General features: G+C 36.9%; 1 protein-coding gene across 3 annotated transcripts in view; it reads left to right on the top strand.

Moving 5' to 3' along the window:
- The window catches only part of RNGTT (RNA guanylyltransferase and 5'-phosphatase), a 191,387-nt gene that overhangs the window by 91,170 nt on the left and 79,478 nt on the right, over positions 1-20,739 (top strand). For 2 of the 3 annotated variants that reach the window (XM_074581166.1, XM_074581169.1), the window contains one exon: positions 4,908-4,976. In XM_074581166.1, coding sequence (XP_074437267.1) covers positions 4,908-4,976 — 69 coding nt within the window. Of the gene's footprint in view, positions 1-4,907; positions 4,977-6,717; positions 6,844-20,739 lie in introns of those variants that run through there. The other variant, XM_074581167.1, reaches the window with a different exon arrangement.

Here is a 20,739-nt window from a genome sequence, read left to right on the forward strand (position 1 = left end):
TTAACGAGGGTTGTGATTCTCCATCACAGCATGCTCTAACTTGAGACTGCGCAATTTTCCAAAAAATTACATGGCACTTGAGCGTATCAGCTTGAAGAGGAACTTAAATATGCATGAGAGGAGGGGGTTTCATCTCGTCCTCCTAGCTGTCTGAAAGCGAGTCTGGTGATCCCGGCAATGGTTGGTTTTGGGCAGGGAGGGAGGGAAGCAGTGGAACTGCCAGAGGTCTTTGATCCTCTTCCATCTCTCCCCCCGCAACTGTTAATTTACACTGGATTTGTTTAGGTCAGCTCTTTTACTTCAAATGCTAAGGCTAGGTGAGGTGAAGGGTATCTTGAGTATAAAAAAGATAAAAGTCTGAGTGGCTTCAGTTTGAGGTGTGGGTTCGTTTTTTTTCCTTTTTTTCGTTTTTCAGATCGTTTGCTCCCTTACATTCACAAAGCCCTGTATTCCCCAGAGTCACTAAAGACTATTTCGGAAGTTTTACCGTATATTTTTAGTAATTTCAGTTAACTAACAAAAATCAAAGCTTCTCTTAACACCTTATTTTGGGCTTGGTTTCTCTTAAAACGTGAATCACCAACTTTTATTTGTGGAAAGGCTTTATTTTTAAATAATACATCAGACTTCCCCTCCTATATAGAGTTACTCACAGACTGATGCTTTTTTGCTTTGAAAACAGCTTTTTAATTCTTGATACCTTCTCTGCTTTTAGAAACAAAACAAACCAAAAAGAGAAATGATGCTGCAGGACAGGGGAAACCGGAAAGATTCTGGGGAGAAGGAATGAGCAGAGACTACAACCATAGCTTAGAGGGACCAACTTCCCTCACCTGACGTTAAACTGCATTTGATAATATTTTGAAGCGTTGCACAGTAGCCTGCGTGTCATCTGGAAGGAAGGGGATACGCCACAGACAGCTTGTTTAATTCTCTTCTAGGAGGCCTCCTTCTTCAAAATGTGGTGTTTGAAAGCTGGAGTTTGTAATGTTAATAGTGTGTATGAAGGCTCCATCATTGCCTGGTGCTGATTAATTGATTTATTTTGGAAAATGGGATAGTTGGGATGAATCTAAGCCAGTCTATTTTAGCGTTATTTTAATGTAACTGAACTTAACATAGACGTAATTCTGTAGGATTTCTTATATCATTCAAAAACAGGATTTATGAAGGTATTATGTAGTAGGTTATTCTCAATATATTTTTCTTCTACCTGTAACAAAGAAGATCCAGATTTCATTTCTGGTTGGTTTTTTTTTTTTTGTTTTGTTTTATTTTTTAAGCAAAATAGTTTTGTTAAGCAGGGTTTAAGGGTTTTTGTGTTTTATTTGTTTGTTTCAAACTGAAATCCAGAGAGGCTACGCAATAGAAATACTGGTTTTGTTAAACAGATCTTTGGTTGGATTTGGGATTCATGATCCTTTCTTCAGAGACTTCTGTATGTAGTAATAGAGGTGATTTTTTTTGTCTTGTGAGTTATCAAAATTATGATGAAAATACTTCTCTTAGTAGCAGGCCCATTAAATTCAAGTATGTTTTATTAAATGGTATTAAAGCACTGCACATTTGAAAACATTTGTACCTCACACTTTGGATGTAAAAGTTTTCCTGAAATGTCTTAAATACATCAGCAACCAGTGTTAAAGTAAATAATTTTTATATTGAACTTGGATAATTAAGATCTCATGAAAGAGTGTATACTGAGTTGGGACAGGGCTATTGAAGAGGTTGTCAGGTAAAAACCAGGAAAATACAGAAACTGGCAAGCAAGATGAAACAAATTAATGTAAAAATAAAACAGGTGCTATATCCTGTTTTAAAAGCCGAATAGTCCATCTCTTTTAGAGAAGTGCACGGAAAGAGCCAGAATAACTGTTTCCTTTTAAAAAAAGATGGTTGTTGGTGCTGGTAACTTCTGAATCTTTTTCTGAAGGCTATATAATAAGTTTAAAGAATCCGCAGTATCTGTACAGAGCTTTATGAGCCCATGTCTGTAAAACCTGACAGATGTCAGGATGTGAGAATTACTTTGGAGCCTGATGGTGAGGGCTGTCATCAGCAGAGGAAGGGATTGTCCTGTGAGTTGGGCTGAAATCTAAGCCAGTGAAGATGCTGGTTCTGTGAAGTTAGGAATGACAGTATGCTCCTGTCTGAAGGTGTTGTACCTTCTAGTTAATTGACAATTTGGTTGGTAGTTTATTTGTAACTAGTATTTCAAGTAAAGTATGTTCACCCTTTTGCAGCTTTCACTGGGGAGTGAACAGGTAGATGATGAGTAATTTGAAGGTGGCTCTGAAAAACTGCTTAGGGACTGGTGCAGGCAGAGTTGCTGTAGCTTGACTTGAAATGGAATGAAGCGTATAGCCGTTCTAGAAATTAAAAAAGCAAGGAAAATGGATGTATATTTGTCTTGTATTATAAAATGCAAAGGCATTTTTTTTTTAATCTCCAAGTATTTCACTAGGCTAACAAGTGGTATCAGTTTTGAATCAGAAATAGGGACAAATGGTTAGAAATGTTTGCATACTGTGACATAGCAGATTGATAATAGTTGTGTGCAAGGACCTTAGCGAAATTTATAGGAAGTCAATACGACTGCAGAAACATTATTATGTTTAGGAATCTACATAACTCTCACAGCATGTTGTGTTTACATGAGTTGTTTTTTTTCTTTTCTGTAAGGGGAAGGAAAAGGCACAGTAGTACCTGCTAGACATATTTATTTTATGAATAAAGTAACATCTGAAAACTCGTCAGAATCATGTGGCTTGCCTCAGGATTACAGAAACATTAATAAAAACCTACTGGTGTTATGCGGAATATGTATGCACCGAAATTTTCTCCTCTTCCTGCTGGAGGAGCCAAGTGATTTCTTTATTGATAAGTATAGAGAGATCTACAAAGCATGATTTTTCAATTGTCCGCTCAAGAATTGCTGGCTGGTTCAGTGTTTTAGCAAAATCAGCTTCAGCAGGTTATTTGTGCTGCTTTTGGTGACTTACTGCTGCTCCTCAGCTCATCCTGTTACTCATCATGCAGCTCCACTCATTCCATGCGATTATACCATTCTTTTCTTTAGAGGAATAGGCATGGATGTAGCAATACTTTTTAATTTGATTTAGTTATAAAGTAAGAAAGGAAATTATTTTGAAGAGTAAACTGTAATATGAGTATATGGTTTATTGCACTGTTCACAGGGAGGAGAAAGCTGCAAGAAGTGAACAAAGGGGTTCACAGGTGGAAATAGATGCCATGAGGCTACAAGGAATAGCATGCATCATTTACCCATCTTTTATAAAATGTCATTGAGATGCATTGCATTTTATCTGATCTCTGGCAGTCATCCCAGTCAAGCAGGTGTGCCGTTTATCATGGTGCCGATTAAAAAAAGACCGTACTGTTCAAGTTAATTAGAAATTTTAATATGTGTGGAAAATTGAACATCGTTTTTTAAAAGACAAACCATGATATCTGCATTTTAAGTTCATAAACCTAAAAACCTTATATCAACTATATTTTCAGTGTCAAAAATATTTGCTGATGTTAAACATTCCTTTTCTGCTCATTTTCCTGTCATTCCAAACTTCCTGCAATATTCAATGTGTATATGTTCTGCTGTTCACAGACAACCTCTAAATACTTTAATTTGCACAAAAGTATGTATGGGAGGAAGCTCAGAGAAAATTTCCATTTCCTTCTTCCTGCTTCACCCCTCCTCCTCCAAATTGCTGATCCTTTCTAGTAAAAATTCTTTTCTAGTATGTTGTCATTGAAATTCTTGTAATGGACCTAATGAGAATGGAAGCAGAATAACTGAGAATGAAGGCAGAATAACTCAGAGCACAAAGAGGTTTAGTTATCTGTTGAGTCTTGTTCTGGTTTTAAAATGCTTTGGTGTTTGATATCTAATTGACATTTGGTAGGAGACGTCTTAATTGAGGGTACTCTGGAGCTCCAAAATGAGAATGAGTTCAAGTCTGAAACTGGATGTCAGGTTGCTAAGAGGGATTCCTTTGCAGTTTATAAATCTGGTGGAGTAGTGAATAAAAAAAGAATGTTACTAAAAGTGCTGAACTTAAGGATATATTCTTCATCTCTACAGTAAAACATAAAGAGAAATTAATAAAGAGGCATTTTGGTAAATTCCTAATTTTTGCTATTATTTCACAATTGTAGTTCTGACTGGTTATTTGCTTTTCCTTAGGCAAGTCATAATTTAACATGGAAGTGTGTCATCAATTCTTGTAACTGTTGACTAGCCGGTTTCATTAGTTTTAGTTAGATGGCTTTTCTCTGGTAAATAACGTCTTGGTGGATATATTCTCCTCCATATGGAATTCAGAACCTTTGCAAATGTAAACCAGAATATTCAAGATCCAAATGAATTCAGACAGCTGTTTTACAGTAGCGTAGCTGTGTTACTGGGTTATGCCCTAGTTAGGGACTTGGCCAAACATGAATTTTGAATGATGCCCTGAAATATTTTTCAGTACATGTTTTCCATCTAAAGTAAGTACTACTTGCGTGTTAAAGTGGCAAATGTGTTTTTTAATTTGTCCACAAATGACTGTGGTGTCCTATATTAGAACTGATTTTTCTTCATATTTTTTGTGTATAGAATCATCTTGGTTTCTCAATGATTCTTTTTGGACAAAGGTTTTTTCCTTGAATGATACTGCAAAGGTTTGCCTCCCTGAAACTTGTTTAAGCCTTGAGTGTTTTTGTAAAAACTGCTGATTTGTTGAAGCTTTCTATGTTGACGTTTCCCAAGCTCTAACATTAAACCATAAATAAGCAATTTACTGGCCCATGATTGCAGTGATGGCATATAATCTGCTTTGATGTGCAGTCTTCTAAGTGAAATATTTCTCTATGGAAAAAAGATTTATTTTCCTTTTGTTCTACAGCTCCTGGAAGGAAACTTTGCTAGAGAAGTTAGCCACGAAGTGGATGGACTGATATTTCAGCCTACGGGAGTAAGTAGCGTAAAAACGGATTTTTCTCCTTTCACTCTCAAATGAAATCCCTCCCCACTCATCCTCCCATCTACTGCCTAATTGTTGTTTTGGTCAGGATTTCTTTGCAATGTTGGTTCTGATTTTTCCAATTCTTCAGCCTGCTTAAATTCAGCTAGTTGCAATCTAATTCGTAGTATGTGTGACTTTGGATTAATCCGTGGTGGTAGTTTTCAGGAATTGGCTCATGTTTTTTTCGTGTGTGTACTATGACATGCTGCTAAATAAGGAAGGATTTTTTCTGACTGCATTTCTGTGAGTCTTTCAGCCATTGATTTGAGCTCTAGGATTATTTTTTCTTTTTCAAGGATGTTCACACATTAAAATTTTAGTGAAATCTGTGACTTGCATTGTTTTAGCGCAATTAAAGCATGATATATCCGCCAGTATAAAGGTCTATGACTGGGGTGGGGAGAATTCATCAGAACTGCGTACAAGCAGAAAAAAATAATATAAATGTTCTCCAGCAGGAAGGGTGGCTTTAAAGGAAGTTAGTAGCATGGCCTAGTCCGTCCTACTACTGGTTCTGTTGACTCTGATACGATGGATACACTGCAGTGTATATTGCATATTTGCATAGATAGTGACTGTAATACCATCCATGTTGACTTTTTTCTTAGCTTGTAAAACAAGGAATTGTTTTTTATCATTTCAAATTTGACAGATATATTTCTGCCCTTACAGTTACTCACAGAAAATGTTTGTATTTCCTTTTCCAGATAAAACAATTTTTTCTAGTTTATTTCCCTTATTGTAAATTTAGCAAGGGTGATGACACTCCCATCTGGAAATAAGATTAACCTCTGTTCTCTATTGCAAGTTCTACATCAGCTAACCACAACATAACTGAGCAATTAGACCACATACTTTTTCTTTTTTCTTTTTTTTTTTTTTTTGTTATTTTATATATATAGCTATTTCAAATTCAAAGCAAAACCACTAGGGTAGAAAAAATTCATAGTTTCATAGAAGTGCTGATGATGTCTTAGAATATTGTTAAAATCTAAAGCAATCGTAAAGGCTTCTCATAAATACTTACCTGAATATTAGAGGTCAAGTTATGTGGATTTACTGATGTACTTTAATGTTGTTTGGGACAACATTTCTACAGCTAAATTGAAATTACCTTTTCTACTTCAAATGAAATTACTAAAGAATGTGTCTCTTTGCTATCGTTACAGGAAATTAATATCTGTTACGTTTTGTGTTTCTAGAACTTGTGATTTCTGATTTAGCATACTGAGAAATTTATAAACCAATAAAATACTCATTTTCTTGCATAAATGCTTATAAAGGTTTTAGATCTTTAAAATATGGGATATTTTTGTTTAGTCTAATTTAATGTTCAAATTTCAGTATTATTTCAGGATTTATGGAATATAAGTTTGTTGCATCTGTTATTAAATTGATTTTCCTAGATTAAGCAATGTGCAGTTTTCTCAATGGCTTTTGTAGCTGAGAAAATATAAATAATATATTTTGAGCAAAAGAAATTATTGTGTACTCATTAATTGAGAAATAAGTATTAAAGCTGATTAACAGAAAAGGGTGAAGCTGATATAGATAGCTGATACTACTTTTTTATTTTATGTGGTATAGGGGGCATAAATTAATAGGCAACAATACCAGGCAACAGAGTCTAACAATGCATAAACAATACCTTGAGAATACTAACTGAAATTATTTTCTTTTTGTATTATAGTTGCAGTTATATGTGTGAAGTATTACATCTTTTCACAGGGGAAAATACATGTTGTTCATTGGGGTAGAGGCCTGAATTTTGGTCATCGTGAGACTTGAAGATTTTTATAAAACCAGTTTGTTTCAAGTGAAGAGACCGTGGCATATCCAGAAGAAAACAATTCTTAACAGCTATTTTTGTTGACATATTTGATCTTGCAGAAAAAGAGACAGACAGAAATGATGCTGAGTTTTAGAAGGCTGGGGAAATTTAAGAACATCTTCTGGGAGCTCCTGAAATCTCATGTGCGTTTTGAGGATAAGAAAACAAAAGTAGACAGGAACTGGAGCAAAATCACAAAGAAGGATAAAGCGGCAGTGGAGGGGGACGAAGGGAATGTGACCATTTACAGACAGGAAAATTTTTGGCGAAAAACGCCCACACTTTCCATACTTTTAATAATAAAAGCAGAATGCAGAAATTAACTAATTACTTAACATGAAGAATGTTGAGCTTATTAATTCAGTCTGTTTGAACTGTTTCTGTGGGTTTTGGAGTTTTTTTGGGTTTGTTTTTTTTCCCCACCCATTTTCTCAGAGATGTTCCTCTTGATCTCTGATCTTAGACACAGGCATCTAGACCTGAGTATATTCATATATTCTCCACTAGCTGTAGGCGATACTGGTATTAGGAGTCGACACGGGTGGAGAAAGAATATTGTGTTGTTTTGAAGTTTGGTTTAATTCTGACTTACAATAAAAATCAAAATGTCCAAAATGATTTGTGAATAGGAATTATGCTTTTAGCCTTTAAGAGCTCTGGGTTTTCTCACTTTCTGTTGGGTTTGAAGAGATTTGGCATCAAGTGCCTGTGAATTAGTTCAGTGTTGAGAAATTGGCATGTTTTAATGGAAAGGGATCTGTGAAAAAGCTGTATTACCATATCTAGGGTTTTGGTTAGATTTAATATGCTTTATTTTCTTCTGTTTGTCTTCCTATCTAAACTCATATCATGAATAGCAAGGTTCTTGTACTGAAGCAGAACTTGTTTTGCACTGTGACTAGTCATGGTAGAAACAACGTTAAGGATTAATGAGATTGTTTTCTGCCTGTGCAGGTTAGTTTATTGTGCAAGGTTATGCTAACTGAGCATTATTATTCCTAACTAATTCTCCAGTTACTTGACTGACTTATATTGATTGTTGCTCAGGGTATACAAGTGCTTTAATTTCACGATTGAAAGGCAATGACTACCTCCTTCTTCACCCTTCCTCCCTTTCCAGAGACTGAAAGCTCTCACAGGTCATGAGAAGAACATGTTTAGTGGAAGTGATGGTGGATTTTGCCTCATTTATAATTTAAGAATGCTTTGTAGGTGATTTGATGTGATGTGTGCTTCCTGGTGCCCCCCTGCTAATCCCTTGCATTAACCTACCATTCTCTAACAACTCCATGATGAGAGACAAATATAAGACAATGTTTTCTTACTATTGTTTCTCTTCTTCCCTTTGTACTCTTTTCCTTTCCTCTTTTCCTTTTCATGCATCTTCTATCCAATAGCCTGTTTCCCACATTCCTTTTGATTTCCCTTTTATGTCGCTTCTCCCTAACTCTTACTTTCCCTGCATCATTTTCTATCCATTTAAGATTCAACCGATATAGCTCCCATATGGCTAAGTCAGCTCCATTCCATCTGATCAGCTTTCTGATCCCTCTACATGTAACAGGTTGGCAGAGCAGGGACCGAAGCTAAGTGCTAATTAGGAGGAGTGAAACAGGCCAGGAGGAAGCTTCACGGACAGGTATGTCGCCCTGTAATCATGCCCCAGACAATGAGTGAATTAGTTTGCAGGAAAAAGCCAGACACCTTATTCACAGATTCTGAATGCTTGTGTAAAGATTGGAAGCTTTCAGTCCTCTTTTCTAAAAGGTTACTTCAAAACAGCGAACAACTACTTACATTTGTTTTAGAACACTTGCAGTTTGCCAACCTGTGTGTTTTTAATGGAAATCTCAAAAATGGCCTCTTATCTCCTGATGGCAGAATCGACTCTCTGACCTATGCCCACTCATCAGTGAAATTACTTTTGTTATCTGCCTTGTAAATCATACCTTTGCTAGATATCTCAGACTGCCTAATTTTTATGCTAGTAATCTCTTATTAATAACTGACTTTCTTGCTGGCTGGAACTATTATTTTCCCTTGCTTGGGAAAAGGTTGTAGGAATTATTTTCTTGCTTTAGCCACCCAAAAGAAGGCTCATTGGCCATCAGTTGGGAAGGCCTAAGGACAGTTTTTGAGCATCTGTGGAAAGCTTGTATCAGAATTAGTTCTCTTCTATTCCATCTTTTTGCCTCCTGAGCTCTGTCATGTTTTTTCGTTGGCTCAGGCTGATTTCTGTCTGATACTTCTCCCTGCTCTTATTTTGGATGAGGAATAAAGTCCAGTTGTGTGGGTTTGGGATTTTTCCGGGGAAGGAAGAAGAGCAGTTGCTGAGCTCTGTTCTTCTAAGATAAATGTTATTTTAAAGAAAGGCTGAATTATTTAACACATAACTCTCCACACTGAATACTAACAAAAAGCTTAGCCTTAAAATGAAAGGAGAATAATGAACGGGTTTTTATTAGTGACTAACATTGCATGAGTTTTTAATGCATCTTCTTTCCCCTCCCTTGGCAGTCTTAGTGATGATCTGAAATGCTCCGTTGCCTGTTAATTATTTGTGCTATTCCCGTTATATAATAGGCTGTGTTGTTTTCTGTCATTGTGAAAGTTCATCCAAAATCACTGAAGTTAACAATGAATGAAATCTCTCCAAAAAATACCACCAAATAAAATTTCTCCAAGAGGCCATGTTTTGTTTCATTAAGCAGTGCCAGTTTCTCCAAAATAACCCTTATAATTGGTAAGCCTTTTCTTCCACAGTATACGTTTTATTGAATCCTCTGAATTTTTAAACACAAAATTTAAACACAAGACAGTTGTTGGAATATTGCTGAAACTCAGCCACCAGTGATGGGGCATCAGTTATTGTTAAATATTTCTATTGCAATAGCAAGTGATGGCTTCAGATAGGCTCAGATACAGTCTCAATACCGAAGCTGATATATAAAGACTTGGGAAGAATCATATGATAATATAAATTTTTGCTTCTAACAAATATACAAGTTTCTGGATTTAGCATTCTAATTTTGTAGTGATTCATATAAGATTTGGAAGCAATGGAATAGAATAGAATGTTTCAATTAGAAGGGACCTACAACGATCACCTGGTCCAACTGCCTGAGTGATTCAGGGCTGATTAAATTAAAATTAAAGCATGTTATTAAGGGCATTGTCCAGATGCCTCTTAAACACTGATAGGCTTGGGGCATTGACCACCTCTCTAGGAAGCCTGTTCCAGTGTTTGACCACCCTCTCGGTAAAGAAATACTTTCTAATGTCAAGTCTAAACTTCCCCTGGCACCGCTTTGAGTCATTCCCACTGGCACTGGATACCTTTTTTTGTTTTGTTTTTTAAGTCTAGAGTTTGCAGCAGAAGGGAAGAGAATCTGGAAAGAAAAGTTTTCATCAGTCTTTGTGTTGACCCACACTAATAAACCTTTCGTGTATCTTCAGAATATCTCATTGCTACATGTGATTTCCTCCGCAAGAGGAATGTTCAAGACGGAATCAGTTACTAGTCAGGGGATGCTGTTGTCATGTCAGTGTGCGCTTTTTGTGCCGTTGTAGGTTTTCCTTTAACAGAGAACTTGCTGTCAATCTCCTGAAATGCCACGGAGCTTTACAACTCTTTTCTGCCTATGAATAGTTGTTATATTCGATTTCCATGGCAATGTTCTTTGCAGTTCATCTCTTAAATAGCTAGTCATATCTCAAATACACCATTCTATCATATGCTTTATGAACATACTCAAATTTATTAGCAGTGAACAGTGTTTCTCTGAGAGTTTTTCTGTGGCTATACAAGTAAAATTTTTATACCAATTCAAGTTTGTCTTTGCAGTCTTGAGGTGATTTGTTGTCTACCTTTTTTTGGAAAATCAGAAAACCAGAAAATTAAGAAAAACTAACAACAGAAATGCTAACTTCAACACCACTAAGTAAGGTCAAATTAAATTAATTAGAGCTCATTTCATTAAATTGTTAGACTCCTAGAGAAAAGTGGCATGATTTTTGAACATTGTAGATTTTTATGATTTTCACTTACTTTCCAATAACCTGAGATAATTCACATGTCAGGAAATTTGAACACTTCTTACAGATACAAACTCCTATTGTCCGCACTTGACTGAAAATGGCCAAAAAAGGGTGGGGGGGAGAGTTATGAGTAATTTTTAGCTCTGAATATAGTAAGTTAGTGGTATAGCAAAAGTTTTCCTCGATTAACTTTCTGCTGCTGGTCCTCTAGTACATTTAGAGATGCAAATGTATACGCTATTCGCCAAAATTGTTTAACCGGACTTCGCTTTTATGTCTGCCTGAACCGATGTCAGTGCCTTGCGTCTGATTACCGAAGGAACGCGCTAGTTCTAACTGGTATGGTATCTCATTTGTTTGCTTATGACCTATATCATCTGATGTTCTCTGGTTTCTCAGGCAATGAATTGCATTTAAGGGAGCTGTCTAAATAGGTTCTTGAACTTCTGGTGTGCAGTTTAATCATCCTGCCTGCCAATGGCATTAGGCAGGAAAGATCTTTGTTACATTTTACATTGCGTGTCCTAGTCATCCTCAGGATTGGCAGGTGACATTAATGTGGTGCCGTCTGTGTATGTGTTGTTTAGGAGAAGAAAAAAAACCGCTTTTTCTGGTTGCTACTGTTCTAAATGTTGGGAAAACAACATTTTTTTGTCGTATTGATGTATTTTGTATTAGGAGAGGCAGAATCATAATTCATAAAGGCTTTCAAATATGATTTTTACATAGCTGCTTTGTTTCAAAGCTAGATGCCGAGGAGCTTGTTGAGTGCGCTTGCTGTTGTGCTTCCAGCTATGTCAGATTGTCCTTACTTTCTAGCTAAAATAAATAAATCATTATTAGGAATATATGTACCATAAATGTGATATTCCGGTGAGAATACCAAATCAATTGTTTAGCTTCTGTAAAACATACCTGCTTTTAAGAGACTAAGTCTGTATTCCACAAATTAGGTTAATTTATATGTGTGATGGGTCAGCTTTGAAAAAAATATCTCTTTGTTGGCTGGATAGGGAAGTCTTGGAGAGATTCTTCTTCGAATCGGTGAGAACTCTTTATTGAATCATCTGAGTAGTTGATTGAGCTCTTGATCTTTAACATAGGCTGTCATTAATGAAGTGGTCAGTTGTCTCCATGACAGGTGTTCCTGCTCATCCTGAATTTTGCACCGATCTTTCCAGGACTGAGAAGTTGTTAGATCAGGAATGACTTGGAAACTGGAAGATGTAGTGGAAACTATTTATCAACACTCTCTTCTTCGGATCCCAGAATAGTTATCAACAAACAGAATGCCTCATGTATGATTCATCTGTACACTCTTTCTACCAAACTGAAAAGATTTAGGAAAATATCTGGAAGAACTACCTTGTTGCAATTGTTTTCTCCCAGTTCTTGCTCCAGAACAAGACAGCCAACAAACCTCTTAAGTTTCCGTGAAGATCCTTCATGGAACGTTCTTCTTTTTCCTTAGTCAGGAGCATAGCAGTAAAGCAAAAATAGTTGTTTTTATCAGCATAAAGCAGAATATTTAGCTAGATCTTCATCCTGCTGTTTTAGTGTAAGTAATAACCCAGCATTTCAGGATGATGACATATATACTTAAGACTTGTGAAAACAGAGTTGCTTTCAGAGCAGTATCGACACTTGCATTGTGGTATTTGGATGGCCAAAACAGTTAATCTAAAAATACTTCCTTTCTTTAAAAAGTAGAATGGTTTATTTTTACATTAATCTGTTATTCATAGTTTGAAATGTTTACTGGGTTCTTATAAATAGTAAATTTGAAAATGGAGGATCAATATCACAATTGGGTAACTGCATTTTTGTGATTATCAAAATATGTCTTTTAGTTGCTAGCAGGTATTATCAGATAAATCTTTGAAGGTAACTGTGTATATTTGGTGACAACACATTTAAAGTAATTATATGCACTGTACTGTGCAGAACAGAGTATGCTCTGCAAGGCTCAAAGGTGCCTGCGGAATCATATTCTGTATTGAGGAGGTAGAACAGAATGCAATTGTGGTAATTTGGCCTCATTTTGGCTGCCTGTAACTTGAGTTTCAATTGTGATTGTACTCCCTGTTCCATTCGTCAGCTTTCCTAGTTTTAGACATTCCCAAAATGGTGAACCAAGTCCATTAAAGTATGATTAAAAATGGAAGCCTTGAGCTTGATAGGAAAGCTATAGATTGCTTTTAAGAAAATGACATTGTCTTCCACTGACATGCACTGAATAATCTAGATGTGATTGTATCATACAGGTTATGCTCTTCTAAGTACAGTGCCCAACTTCATTGCTTAACTGTAGAAGTCAGAGATAAGAAACAGATGAAAACTGCTTCTGTAATTACCGCAGATATTCCTAAAGCAAAAGCTTATTTTCTTTTACTGCTGCTAGTTGTGTTTCTGAAATTAAGTTCTCCTCTTCTCCATGTTACTGAAGAAGCTTTCCACCGAGGCAGGGTAACGTACAACTGCAACGTACCTCCTGGTTCATTCTGAAAGGGGAAAATGAGCAGAAGTCTTAGGTGGAAATAGCCCAGACTCCCAAAATGCAGATGTTCTGCACACTTTGAATTGTTCGTTAAAGAAACAATTAATACGCTTGTTAAAAGCTATCTGAAAGTTTTGACAAGTTTGAACTGACAAACAGTAGGTTGCTTGTTTCCAAACAGTGATCAGTGGAAATCCCAAGAAGATCTTGTATCTGTATATTCATCCAACCACTGAAACAAAACATGTGTTTTATGTAACACGGGGTTCTCTAGAGAGAACTGTTAATTTATGAGAGCAATTAAAATGTGTGTCTCAGGGACTTGTCAGATTGTGAATTGATGTTGCCGTTGTTAAGGGAAAATATGGCTTCTTCTGCTGGTAATGAGCAAAACGAACAACAGAAGAATAAAAGATAATTCTTACTAGTTATGGAAACACTCCACTATTTAGCAAATATAAGTTAATCCTCAGATCCAGTGATCATAAAATGAGCTCAGAACAGGTGAAAAAAAAGTTTGCTATGTGGTTAACAAGAGTTTCAATATTGTTCTTTTTGTCTTCATGTAGAAAATGTAAAGGTCCCATTTTTTGTCTAAATCTATTCTACAAGATGTCTGATGCATACTGTGGTGAGCAAGGTGAGGGAAAAATGAAAGTTTAGTTGGAGAAAAGAATGGCGGAGGTCAGTTTTTGCTATTTTTTAGGCAACATATTCCTTTGCAACAGTCTTAGCATCAGCTCAAGTCAAGCAAAGCAAATTCAGATTTTTTTTTGGCTTTTTGGGGTTGGTTTTTTTTAACTTACATATCTAGCTCCAAAGCCAAATATGAAAGAACAGTAGACACAAGTATTATTGTTTTGTGTGTTATTTACAGAAATTTTTTTTAAAAGTACTAGGTTTAGATAATACAGATTTTTACAGACAAATAAACATGTATGTAGTGGACCATATCAGATATATGGTATTTCTGAAACTTTCAAGACTTTTACCAGCACACTAACACAGTTTTGGGAGAATATTATTGATTATTTTTTTTTTGAGAGAAGAATCAACAACATTCTCTAAAATACAGAGTACAGTACTATTTCCATGTACTAAGACTGTAGAAAATATACCTCTCATATCTATTGATCTGTAGAAAATATACCTCTCACATCTATTAATTAGGTGTACGAACAAAACTAAAGACTGTATGTAATTTTTCAGAGGAGGGATATTGGTATGGGGTTTTTTGCATTTTCAGAGGGATTAAGAAATACAGTCATGATGCCTTCATCATTATTAGAGGATTTGGTTTAAACTTTACATTTCATGAAAATATTTGAACCAGAAGAGAACATGAGTGTACTTTTCATAATTTGCATATGAACCAGAACAACCAGGTAGACTATTTTTGTGAATATTTGTTCACATTTTAAAAGACTTCTGCGGGATAAGCTCCATTTTCTATGCTTGCTGTACATGTTTATGCAAGACCTGTTATTTTACTTGATAAAATACTATGGGAAATGTGTTTTTTTACACGTTTGCACTGCTGACCCTTTTCAGTTTCTGGATTGAATGGGCATAGAGCACCATGTGCCTTGTATGCAGTAACAGATAAATGAAACTTAGCATTGATGATCAGATCGGAAAGTAGACTCTCAAGCATCCTTATAGAATAAATTTGGACAGTAGTTTTTGTCAGAGTCATCAGGTGCATAAAGATAGTTCACAAAGAGGACCTAATTTGTCAAATAAATTGTTCATTGGAAATCATTCCCGTGGCTCTGATTGCTCTGCGCTAAGCTGGTCCGTCTCTGTGGAGAGCAGCTACAATGCTAGTAAGAGTCCTCAGCTGGTTTTAAGAATTTTCGTTGCTGGGTTGGTTGATAAAAAATTTACAATTTTGTATAACGGCAGGTAACAAGGATTGCTTAGCTGCAATTATGAACTGTGCCTTTTTATTGTAGAGTTCCTTCGGTGTGTTTTGTGTGAGACACTGTCATACACCTGACAGTTGTTGCACTGAGTCAGATAGTGTAATGGGAACCAGCTGTAATATAATTATTCTTTATGGTGCATCAGTCTCTAGGGTTTTCTTCCAAAAGACAGTGGTACTCAGACTTGCTTTATCACAGTTAATCAGTTTGCCCTTATACTTATGGTCGTCTTTGGCTTCGATACTGCATGCTTGTGAACTAGTAATGTTTTTAATAAATCTTTACAGCTGCTAGATACATGGAATGTTATGGAACAAATACCAAATGAAAACTAGAATTAAGCTAATACCATCTCTTGGAGCATGTTAGGAGTGAGAGCGGTTAGCTACCATACCCAGGATGATGTTACCATGGAGAGAGCTTCTGTTTCCATGACATTTGCTTGCATATTTTGCTAGGCCTTCAAAAGAAGTAGGATTTTGTCCTCTATCAAATTTGGTAGGTGTTACTCCATTACTTCTGAAACAGCGTAGTGTCTCACTGCAAACATATGTTAATTAATTTCTTAGGAATATTAATGGCGACTGGACTGGCCAGGAAAAAAAAACGGAGGAAAAAAGTTATTAAAACTTTTAGCATCCAGAAGGCAAGCGTTTTTTATAATATTTTTGTCTAGATTAGATATTCCAGTTTGATTTTAACTGGATATATACTACTCTGCTTGCATACATTTGGGTTAATTAAAAACCCCCACAGCTAGTAAAGAAGTAAAGAAGAGTTTTATTGGTTTTAGAAAACAATTGTCTTTAGCTGTATAGCTAATGGCTTTATACTGTGAGATCTGCCTTGTACTGGAGTGGAATTTTGGATTGCGGTAAAATTTTAAATCAAGTCATGATGTAGCTCACTGTTTAAGAATCAGCTATTGGCCTAGGGGTAAATTACAAAAGCTGTTTTTTCTTAGGATGAAAGAAGTGCTTTTGAGACTTGAAATACTTGGTAGCTATCCATAAAGGGGAGTTTCTTTAGTAACTGTTATGGCAGTATCATGGCAATCTACAGGCAGCTTTTGTATTTTTCCTACACTGAAAATTTCTGATTGCGGTCACATATAGTCACAGTTCTCTTCTGCAAGATTGTGCATACTTAAGTATAGGTGGGTATGATCCCCAGGTGCTTGAATATAAGGAGTTATGGAACAATGTTGATTGTTGAACGCTGCTGTGTCCCCTATTCTCTCCTGTCCAAAGGGTGCTGAGGAGGAGGGTGCAGGGAATTAAACACCATTCAGTATTCTTTTGCCACCCCTAAGATAAAATTGCTTGCCTTCTGTTCCTAATGAACAGTTGACTGTTTTTTCCCTTTGTCTACAACTCTCCTGTTCTAATTCATTTTAAGTGTCCTACAGTATCTTTTTAAAAAGGTCTCTTCCCCCCCCAGGTTGCGAGTGGGACTCTAAAACTGTGATCCTTTGTGGTACCTTCTTGGAGCAGTTTCTTCTGTACTATGTCTGCTTGCTGCGGTTATAAACAATTGTCACGACTTGAGCTGATACCCTTTTTGAAACTCATTTTTTTCAGAGGTTTTCCCAATTTTTTGAAACCACAAATACACTTATGCGTCTAAGGGAGAAATATTCCCAGAAGCTGAAAAACTTGAGAATTGTCTATTTAATGCAACTGAAATTTTGGTCCACCTATTTTGGTATTTTGGTAAATAAGGAATTGTATTTCACCTAACGTCCCCCCTCAGCTTCTGTCACAATCATTGTTAGAGCTTTATTTTAGCCAAACGTCTTTGGTTTCCACTTGAACTGAATTTCTAGATCTTTCTGCCAAAACCAGTACCACTGACTTTTCTTTGTCCAGGCTTTATAATAATTTCATTTCAAGAAATAGATTATTAAATGCTTTTGGTTTATAAAAGTCACATTCTCCTTTTGTTGAGGATGTAGCATAGAGCAGAAAAGGTTATTACAACACAGCTCATAAAATGAGCATGGTACTTACAGTTCCCAGTGTCAGGAGAGGTGTAGCTCAATGTGAGTCTCCGATCCTTTTTGGAGTACCTGCTGGATCGACAGCAGATGGACTTGTTGGCTTTGCTGCCATCTTTGTGCCTCTTTCTCACTCTGCTATAAGAAAATTTTTGAAGGATTCTATTAAAGTTGTTTCACAAATGGGATGGTGCTTCACAGAAATCTAGTTTATTGACTCGGAGTTCATACTAGCATGGGCAAATCTAGTTTATTGGCTCAGAGTTCATACTAGTGTCCTCATTATTATCTCCTTGCATTTTAGTAACATTTACATTGGAATTATAAACTCACTTTAGGTTTGTTACAGATTCTTGTTTGAACCAATGTTGATATTTTTTTCCCTGTGTCATTCTCAGTTACAGAGATACTAAGCTTTGTGTTCTAGAGGATAAAGGAAGCACTGATGTCTTTTTATGATGTTAGCAAAAAGGATGCATGGGAAACTGCATAAGTTGAAAAACCTTTTGGAGGGATATCAGATATGAAAAAAGCTTCTCGTGAAGTGGGTCAGGCTTGTCGCCTTTCTTCTCCAAGAGTTGTCCAGTGACTGCACATCACACATTTCAATGGTCACTTGATGGATGCCGGTGAATTGGCCCCATGAGGAGCAGTTCTCTTTCTTAAGAAACACAATTCTGTCTTTTACATACATTCTGCATTTGTTTGTGGAAAAGCTGTGCTTAACCACTCTTGCTGTTCCCTTGTGTTTGCTTGTAGCAATGTTAAAAGCTGCTAAACCTGATGATGTTCGTTTTTGCGAATGGTAATTGTCACTTAGTCTCTTCCCTAATTCTCTGCACCTTCAGCTGTTTGCCTGCTCAGAGCATAGCTACATAAACAGTTTAACATTTGGTATGATTAGAGGAGAGGAAACATTTAAGAGACGGGAAAGGAGAAAAAATGACAGAGATTGGGAACTGTCTGAAACCCTTCTGCCAGTAACATAGTGAAAGTTCCCTGCCAGCAGCAGAGGAGTTGGAAGAGGTTCTTCACGGCAGTTGCTCAATCCCAGTATTCAAACCAGGGATCTTGTGTTGCATGTCCGACCAACATTTGTGTGGTCATGCCCTGTAGAAAGGGTAAAAAAAATCTGATGCAGCTGAAACTATTGTTTTGGTGTTTTCAAATTGGTTACAAGGTAAGATTAACAACCAATATCAGAGCCACTGCTTTTGATGGGAGAGTGTTGCTCCCTGAGGAGGACAGCAACTAATCTTTACAGTAACTGAAGTTCTTTGAGTGACTTTTTAAAAATACTACCTACACTTCTCTTTGATGTACTTGCAGCGCTCAGGAAATAGCTACCCTGTTCAACTTAACCTATTCTTACGCAGAGCCACTGATTTGCTTGTTCCTAAGTCAGAACTACAAGGATTAATTTCTCACAAAGAGCAGGCAGGACCCTTTCATTTTCTCCTTCAGCATGCTGTGTTTTTCCTCTTTAGAGGAGGAGTTTTCCCTTCTCATTATCCAAATTACTCTCCTGAAAATGCAGTTTTAAATTGTATTAGTCTTGTAGCAGACTTGAAAGAGAAAATGCATACTGATTTTTTCAACGTACATTTTTTTTCCCCACTTTTCATCTCCAGGCACATCAGCTTGGTATTTGCAAAGCAAAAGCACTGTGAAGTACATGCTGAGTTCTGCTGGTTGGATTTACTCTCACGTTGTATCAATGTTTTCTTGCGAAACCAAGGATGTAAAATATGGGGTTTGCTATTGTAATCTACGTAGATAATGATGAATTTAATAAGACGAAAACTCATCATTTTGTAATTTATATATTAGAATATGTAGTTGAACAGGCTACTTTCTGTTGTTTCTTATAAAATACTGCAGGATTCAGTATTCCAGGCAAGACTCATAAATATTTAATTCAAGGAGATTTGTAGCCCTGTAAAAATGTAATAAGCTAGCCCTTAATGACAATTTTGTGTAACATACATTTGGCAACATGTAGAAAAAGTCCCGCTGGCAATTCTGTGCGTCATCTTTCATGCATATCTGTTCAGCTCGAGGGGCTTTTTAGCTCAGGAATTAAAAAGAGAAATTAGACTGTGTCTGAAGACCAGCATGCTGCAATTTCTTAGTTTATACTTCTGTGTTTCTCCTTATGTACGGGTTAGCTTAAAGCTATAGCCCAGTGTTTGCCTCGTGATGCAAGGCTTCTTTGATTTTTTTTTTCAAGATTGGCATTCCTCAAGAAGTATTTTGGAATATATTTTTGCATCTTGCTATTTAGGGTTGGTAGTTTTCATTCATCTTAATGAGCTCTAAGATGATTTGCGGAAATACTATTCCTGGTATGCTGGCTGTCATTGCAGCTTAAGCAAAATGTCAACAAAGCCAATGTTACGAGGAAGCCTGAAATTTACAGGTTGTAGCTCCAGCAAATGTGGTCTCTAATACTGATAAATTACCCAACTTCCAAATCAGGTTATGGTAGTGAGTCAGCCAAGAGCGCGGCTGCTCAGTTCATGGAGATTCTTTTGTACACCTGGGATGCTTCTGCAGTCAGACTTCAAGCACTGAATGCTTCCTGCTGATCCAACCCAACTTTTGTGAGATTTCTAGGAGCCTTTGATCACAAACTAACCATTTCCACAAAGAAATAAGTCCTCTGAGAGACTGACTTCCCTCTCTCTCTGGTGTAAATTCAAATGACTACACTTAAGCTTGAGTTGGGACAGAGGTAGTAAAAATGAAAGAACAGAAGGTGAAGAGACATTGCGCCGTTGGACTTTGAGAAATGAGAGAATGTTTAGGCTGATGTATACAAAGCTTTAAACTTGTAAAGAGATATAAACAGGAAGGTTCGTAAAACAAGCGATGCAATGAACCAACTGCACTTAGCACTTTGTGCAATGAAAATTAATGTTTTCTCCAACATCACTGGCTTCATGCAAATAACGTGTTTTTCACAGTAAAAGTGTGAAAGGAAGATTAAGAAGGAAGATGATCTCCCTCAGACTCTTTGAGAGATTTGTTGTGTCTCTAGGGGAGAGGAGAAGAATAATAAGCATTACTTTAGGAGACTAAAAGGAGGGGGGGAAAAAAAGCTAAGGAGTGGGGCTAGGAGTGTGTCTGTATTATCTTGGTTGTCCCAACAGCTTACTTTAGGCTCATCTCTTCTGTCATCATCTTCTATCTTGTCACAACAACCCTGTGCAGCGCTACAGGCTTGGGGAAGAGTGGCTGGAAAGCTGCCCGGCAGAAAAGGACCTGGGGGTGCTGGTGGATGGCCAGCTTAACATGAGCCAGCAGTGTGCCCAGGTGGCCAAGGCGGCCAACAGCATTCTGGCTTGTATCAGGAATAGCATGGCCAGCAGGAGCAGGGAAGTGATCGTGCCTCTGTACTCGGCACTGGTGAGGCCTCACCTCGA

The sequence above is a fragment of the Larus michahellis genome, chromosome 3 (genome assembly GCF_964199755.1).
Source record: "Larus michahellis chromosome 3, bLarMic1.1, whole genome shotgun sequence".
Classification (NCBI taxonomy): domain Eukaryota; kingdom Metazoa; phylum Chordata; class Aves; order Charadriiformes; family Laridae; genus Larus; species Larus michahellis.